Genomic DNA, 7,701 nt, shown 5'->3' with positions numbered 1-7,701 from the left:
AGGCTCCTCTGTCCATGGGATTTCCCAGGAAAGAATACTGGAGCGGCTTGCCATTTCCTTCTCCAGGGGATCTTCCTGACCCAGGGATCGAACCTGGGTCTCCTGCATTACAGGCAGATTCTTTACTGTCTGAGCCATCAGGAAAACCCAAAATGAAGTTATTACTACTCTTTTGGAAGGTCTCCAACACATGACAAACATGTTGACTTAAATCATATTTGAGTGGTCCTGTTCTGTTATGGTGAGTATAATGACTAATTTTTTGTGTTAACTTGGCTGGGCCATGATACCCAGTTGTTTGATCAAACATCAGTCTAGATGTTGCTGTGCAGGTAATCATACAATCATACAAATGTGATGAAGATTTAAATCAGTAGACTTAGGTAATGTGGTTTGGCCTCATTTCATCAGTTGAAAGCATTAAAAGAAGAGTCTGAGGTACCCTGAAGAAAACTAAATTTTGCCTCCAGGCCACCTTCAGATTCAAGATGGCAACATCAACTCAACTCTCCTCTGGGTCTCCAGCCTGCTGGCATGCCCTGAAGATTCTGGACTTGCCAGTCTTCACAGTCTTATGAATCAGTTCCTTGAATTCTCTATCTGTCTGCATCCCATTAGTTCTGATTCCCTAGAGAGCCATGACTAATACTCTGGCAAGGGCCAGATGTGCAGGACAGGAATTCTGCATACAGCACAAATGAGATAAGCAGAGCCCACATCTGTGTATTACCTCCCACCTCTGCCTCAGTGAAGAAAAGTGTTAGTGTTAGTCACTCATTCATATCTAACTCTTTGCGACGCCATGGACTGTGGCACACCAGGCTCTTCTGTCTATGAAATTTCCCAGGCAAGAATACTGGAGTGGGTTTCCATTCCCTTCTCCAGGGGAACCTCCCAACCCAGAAATTGAACCCATCTCTCCTGCATTGCAGGAGGATTCTTTTACCATCTGAGTCAACAGGAAGCCATCAGTTTTCTGCACCTTTAATTCCTGCTCCTTGCATCAGGCCCAGCATCTGATAAGATATTTACATTTGTTGACTGAGAGATTCTAATTTGGAAGGTGGTTTTCAGCCAATGTGTGATGTCATTAGCATTTTAAGCTTCTTATTTTCAAGCTAAAGGAAGAAGAGTCTTACCATTATCTTTGAATAAAGGATGCTCTACTAACAGGTGCAGAAGGAAATGGCAACCCACTCCAGTATTTTTGCCTGGGAAATTCCAAAGACAGAAGCGCCTGGTGGGCTACAGTTCATGGGGTCCCAAAAAGCTGGATGTGACTGAGGGACTAACTTTCACTCTTACTTTTCACTACTAACAGGAAAAGATGTGTTTATCATAAGTCATCCTGAAAGTAAATCTGTGCTGAGTTTTCAGGGAGGGGGCACAGCCACATTTTATAGAGGAAAAAAGAATAGAAAAATCTAACTTTTGCAGTTTCTCAGTGATAAGTGATCATATGAACACTTGCTATGGCCCCTCTCAAGACTTTATATGAGAAATATAAAGTGAGGGGCCTTGGGAATTCCTTGGTGGTCCAGTGGTTAGGACTCGGCACTATTACCGCTGGAGCCCACAGCCTGGGAACTGAGATCCCACAAACTGAGAGATGTGCCCCTCTCCAGAAAGAAAAAGAATAAAGAATGAAGTGAGGGGACCTGAAGTTTAAGGTTGACTAGTTTTGGGGTAAAGTTGACTGTTTCTGGGTTTTTAGGTGGGGACACAAGGAAGGATGTTGGCCTTTCCTTAGGTTGGGGAGGAAAGCTGAGGTTGGCCTGGTTCCAGCTGGGGGAAGTCATTTCTCTTTTCTAGACCTAGAGTGTTCCTTCCATCCAAGCTCTGCCCTGTGACTTGCCAGGCCCCTGTCCCACTTCCGTTCCTTCCCTTGTTCCCCTTCTTTGCTTTAAGCCTTATCCCACTGTTTCCAGGGCTCGTCTCCACACTCATCCCTGCTTCTTTAGGGAGTGTCCTGTGATGTTTTGGAGGACAATGTACAGCCCATCTTGCCCTCCATCTGCAAATGCATGTTCCTCTCTGTGCTTCATAGAGCTTTTCTGTCTTTGAGGACAGCACCTCTGACTCTGTGGGTGTGGCAGAATTGCAGCTGCTTCATTGTGTGGGCACTTTTCTCTGTGATCCTTTCTCCACCACTGCGGTCAGCATCTCCTCCCTTTTTCCTGCCTCTTCAGACTTCCAAATGCTGGCTTTATCATCTCACATAAGGAGAGAGGTGCTGTCAAGAGCAGTTTTCTAGTTGTACTCAGAGATAAGTATTTTTATATATTTGCTTTCATATATTTCACTGAGGATGTGAAGTTATTAACACCTCCTGCTTCTGGGAGGAGCTCAGTGAGTACAGTAGCTGAAAGTTCTGCAGGTTCCAGGAGCTGGCGTTCTCAGATTCCCTCTCAGCTTGGAGTCCCTGCGTCTTCAGAACTGCTGAGGTCATTTGCGCCCCAAGTTTCATGGTGGTCTTTGTCTTCTGCTCCCATCAACTGAAACCTGGGCCTTTTCTTTGATCTCACCCCAGAATCACTCACACAAACATGTGTATGTGTATCATAGACTTTACTGAAAGACTCTACATAAGCAATGGAGTTTTATGTCATAGCAAAAACCAAACAACCTAAAATTATACAAATATAATCCTCGTTTCTTACACCCAGCTTTGGGAATCCCTCCCTCACTTCTTTCCTCCCCAGACTTGAGCCCTGCTAACCTGATTGCTGCCCTATCCCCTCATCCCTCGTTCCCTCAGGCAGAAGTAGCCTCATCCACGTTAGATGAGAAAACAGTAACAACAAAACCAGTTCTTCTTCCTGCCCCACTTAGTATGAGTCATAGAGCAAAAACCACCACAATATTGTAATTAGCCTTCAATTAAAATAAGTGAATAATTACAAAGAAAAAAGAAATAAAGAAGCAGAAGCCCTCACCACGATGGGGAAACAGAGCTCTCTCCCTGGGACACATTTTACAACTTCAGCTCTAGGCCCATGCAGCACACACACCAAGCCAGCTCTGCCCCAGACATACAGAGCCCTGCCATGCCCCCAGACACCCTGCATTTTCTTCTATTTCCTCATTTCTTCTCTCCCTTTTGGATCCCAAAAGCTGTCAGAGGAAACCACTACTATTCTTGCTTCATGTGAATGCATGATAAGGATCCGCACTGGCTATGACAGGATAGGAGAGAGACAGGGCTGGAGAGAAGAGGGTGGTAGACAGAAGTGATCCTTGTTCATTTCAGAACAGGGAATGGGATCCCTGTGATGGAAAGCCACGTTGCAGATCCCAGGATGTTCCTGCACGAGGCAAACAGTGGGCATCCTCATTACAAAGGGTGAAGTGCCAAGATAGATTCTGTACCTAGACACCCCCGTCTAGCTGTAGGGCCCCTGCCCTGAACTTCTCAGGCTCTTCACTGCCCTCACGTAGGGGGCACGGCTGGTACTCGGCACCTGGGGCCCTTTTCCAGGAGGAGAAGCGATGGTGCCAGAGGCTGCAGAGGCCATAGATGCCGGCCAGCATCACAGCCGCCAAGCCCAGGTGCCAGCAGAAGAAGGTGGTGACAAAGGCGAGGTCCACAGGGTTGTCCCCGCTCCAGGGCTGTCCGGAGGGAGGTGCATATATCAGGACGGTTAGATGCAGCAGCCAGTTGCTGAGCACCAGCCCCATCCAGGTCTTGAGCACCCAGAGTGAGGGCTGGTCCGGGACCCAGACCTCGATGATGAGCACCAAGCCGACCAGGAAGGCAGGCAGCATGAACAGGGCGTGCACGCGGCTCTCCAGGGTGCTCTTGTTCTCAATGTGGTTTATCATCAGCAGCACCAGCACGCAGAAGGCCAGCGCCTCCGCCGCTCGCTCCAGCTTCATGTTCTGCCGCGCCTGGCACACCTGGCTCACGATGTCCACCACTCCGCTGAGGAGGAAGAACCCGTACATGGTGACGTGCTGCCAGGTGTCCTGGAACACAAACGGCCGCTTCGGGTCCTCCCAGTCCACCATCACCATCCGGTTCACTCCCGGTGGGTAGAAGAGCTCGGGCAAGATAACGATCAGGGAAAAGACCACCTTCACCACCGCTTCCACAGAGACCAGCTGCCACCGCCGGTGCCCTCGCTTGTCTCTCGGGGGCAGAGGGCGTTTGAGCAACCTCTGTCCCCGTAGCAGAGCCAAGGACACCAGCACGGAGTAGTAGAGCGCTACGATGAGGAACAGCAGCGCTGCAACCAGGTGTCCCCCGAGGGTCCCCATGGTCCGGCGTGTGCGGCAGGGCCACTGGCTGGAGATGAGCAGCGACCTCACGGGAGCTTCTCGGGAGCAAGAGTGGCTGCTTTTGAGCGATGGGAGATTCTCCTGATCTGGCCGCACCTGTGCTCCCCACGCAGGGGAAGGTGCAGAGGCCTCTGAGTCACTCCCGGGTGGGAGCGGCTCTTTCGGAGGCGTGATGGTGTCTGTGCCTTGCGCCTCACTCTGTTCCTTACTTAGATCCTAGGCCTGGGATTCCAGCCTTTGCCTGGCACTGTTGGCCCTTTCTCTCACAGTCTCCACCCCACCGCTTCACAAGGAAAGGGGAGGCAGACAGCCGGGTGTGCCAGCCAAGAGGGGTGGCGGCTGACTCCCTTTTACTGACTGTTTCTTGGTGCCAGGCATGTTACATATATATTTTTTTTTCTCAGTTAAATCTGTCACCAATTCTGTGAGAAAGTTATTACCAAACAAATTTTACAGGTGACATGAAGGCTCAGAACTGGGGAAGGGACCCAGCAGCCAACACAGCAGAGTCAGGATGGGACTGGACCTACTCGTTTATCAGCATTGTGACTGAATCTCGGCTCCAACATTTGCAACTCACAGAACGATAAGCAAGTTACTGTCTTCTGGAGCCTCAGTTTCCTGATCTGTAGAATGGGAATAATAATTCCTTTCTGGGTTTGTTGTGAGGATTAAATGCAGACATATGTCATTGTGCTTTGCTTTATTGAGGCAAGCCTATTGGTGTCATTTTTCCAACAACATTTGTTCCCTTCTTGCCTCTGTGTCACATTTGGGTTGTTTTCACAATATTTCAAAATTTTTGTTATTATTATATCGTTATGATGGCCTGTGATCACTGATCTTTGATGTTGCTATTGTAATTGTTGTTTTAAAGTAATAAAATACTTTTTAACTAGGGTATGTATATTGCTTTTTTAGACACAATGTTATTGTGCACTTAATAGACCATAGTATATAGTGTAAATATAACTTTTTTTTTTACATGCACTGAGAAACAAACAAACAAACCAAAAACCCATGACATTTTATTTATTGTGATGATCTGGAACTAGACCTGCAATAACTCTGAGGTATCCATGTAGAACAATGTACGTAGAGTATCTGATCTATAGTAAATACTCAAAAAAATAGACAGGATTATTAGTAACTTTACTAGAGTTATTCCTAATATTTCTTGCTAAATTCCCATGATGCTGAAGTTATTGGAGTATTTCTATGAATGATACCAAAGTAGGAATCATAAAGAAGAAAGTAAAAAACAATTATTTTTAAAAATTTGAAGGTTTTTTAATAGAATTTCAACATCAGAATTAATAATTTATGCATTAAAATTACTGTTAAAAAAACAATTTTGAGAGAAAAACAAACTAAAATTTTTCTCTATATGTCGCAAAGTGTTAGTCTTCTTACAGTATAATAGGCTTCTATAAATCAAGAAGTTAAAAATGAATACCTTAATAGGAAAATGGGTGAAGGATATAAAGTGATTATTCATCTAAGAAAAACTATAAATTAACAAAAACTATAAATTTAACAACCTATGAAATACAAGACAATGAATCTCACTGGTAAATGAGCAAATAATAATAAAAATAAACATGGTACCTGTTGTGGCCTGAAAGTTTGTCTCCCCCAGGATTCATGTTGATGCTCTAGTCTCCAGAGTGATAGGGTTTGGAGGCGGGGTCTTTGGGAATGATTAGGCTTACATCAAGTCATAAGAGTGGGACCCTTGTGATGACATTCATTTCCTTACAGAAAGAGGAAGAGAAATGAAGATCTCTCAGAAGAGTGTGAATTCTGTTGTTGTTGGGTAGAGTGTTCATATATATTTCATCTAGTTGGTTTATTGTATTGTTCAAGTCCTCTGTTTCCTTACCTATCCTGTGTCTGGTGTTTCTCTCCATACGCATGCGCTGAGGAAAGGCCACGTGAGCACACAGCCAGCAGCTAGCTGTCTTTAAGTCAGGAAAAAGGCTTTCATCAGAACCCGACCATCTGGACTTCCCTGTCAGTCCAGTGGTTAAGACTCCCCCCTCTCCCCCCCACCAAAAAAAAGAAGAACCCAACCATCTTGGCACGCTGATCTCAGATTTCTAGCCTATAAAACATGAAAAATGAATATTTGTGATTTAAGTCACCCAGTGAGCAGATTGAGCTAAGACAGAATTTTGGTACTGTGAGGTGAGATGCTGCTGTTAACACCTAAGAATGTGGAAGCAGCTTTGCCACTGGATAATTGGGAGAGTATGGAGGTACCTGCTAGAAAATTCTAGGTCAAGAGTGCCATGAAGGGACAGTTTAAAATAATTCAGTTGATGACCTAGAAGGAAAAAGGACAACTATAGAAAAAGTGTCTCTTTCCTTAGAGAATGCCTAAATAGTCACCAACAGGAAGTTGGTAGAAATATGAGCTATAAAGCCCTTTCTGGTGAGGTCTCAGATGGAAATGAGAAACATGTTACAAGACATGTTGAAAAGGTGGTACGTATAAAAGTGGCAAAGAACTCGGCTCAGTTATGTTCATGTTCTAGTGTTTTGTGGAAGGTAGAATTTGTGAGAAAAGAAATTGCCTACTTAACTGGGGAGTTGTTGTACCAAGTTGTTTCTGACTGTGACCCCATGGACTGCAGAATGCCAGGCTTTCCTGTCCTTCACTATCTCCCTAAGTTTGCTTAAACTCATGTGCATTGAGTCAGTGATGCCATCCAACCATCTCATCCTCTGTCGTCCTCCTCTCTTCCTGCCCTCGATGTTTCTGAGCATCAGGGTCTTTTCCAGTGAGTCAGCTCTTCACATCAGGTGGCCAAAGTATTGGAGCTTCAGCTTCAACATCAATCCTTCCAATGAATATTCAGGGTTGATTTCCTTTAGGATTGACTGGTTTGATCTCCTTGCAGTCCAAGGGACTCTCGGGAGTCTTTTCCAGCACCACAGTTCAGTCTTCTTTATGGTTAAACTCTCAAATCCATACATGATTACTGGAAAAACCATTGCTTTGACTATACAGACCATCACCAAAGTGATGCCTCAGCTTTTTAATACACTGTCTAGATTTGTCTTAGCTTTCCTTCAAAGGAGCAAGCGTCTTTTAATTTCATGGCTGCAGTCATCGTCCACAGTGATTCTGGAGCCCCAAAAAGTAAAGTCTGCCCCTGCATTCACTTTTCCCCCTTCTATTTGCCATTAAATGACGGGACTGTGAACGTGAGTGTGAAAGTCACTCAGTTTTGTCCGACTCTGTGACCCCATGGACTGCAGTCCATGGAGTTCTCCAGGCCAGAATACTGGAGTGGGTAGCCTTTCCCTTCTCCAGGGGACCTTCCCAACCCAAGGACTGAACTCAGATCTCCCTCATTGCAGGCAAATTCTTTACTGCTGAGATACCAGGGAAGCCCAAATCATGGGACTGGATGCCAT

The 7,701-nt window shown here is 45.5% G+C and overlaps 1 protein-coding gene across 1 annotated transcript; it reads right to left on the bottom strand.

Moving 5' to 3' along the window:
* Positions 1–3,369: 3,369 nt before the first annotated feature.
* On the bottom strand, positions 3,370–4,257 carry LOC138088312 (transmembrane epididymal protein 1A-like). Its single transcript, XM_068983439.1, has one exon. It carries the CDS (start codon positions 4,255–4,257, stop codon positions 3,370–3,372), a length of 888 nt encoding a protein of 295 aa, XP_068839540.1.
* Between the last annotated feature and the right edge of the window lie 3,444 nt (positions 4,258–7,701).

The sequence above is a fragment of the Capricornis sumatraensis genome, chromosome 1 (genome assembly GCF_032405125.1).
Source record: "Capricornis sumatraensis isolate serow.1 chromosome 1, serow.2, whole genome shotgun sequence".
Taxonomy (NCBI): domain Eukaryota; kingdom Metazoa; phylum Chordata; class Mammalia; order Artiodactyla; family Bovidae; genus Capricornis; species Capricornis sumatraensis.
The sequence above is the reverse complement of the archived record's forward strand: the minus strand, read 5'-3'. Positions and strand labels throughout refer to the sequence as shown.

Excerpts from the sequence above, each read along its gene's own strand:
- LOC138088312 (XM_068983439.1), bottom strand. The coding sequence starts at position 4,257 with ATGGGGACCCTCGGGGGACACCTGGTTGCAGCGCTGCTGTTCCTCATC.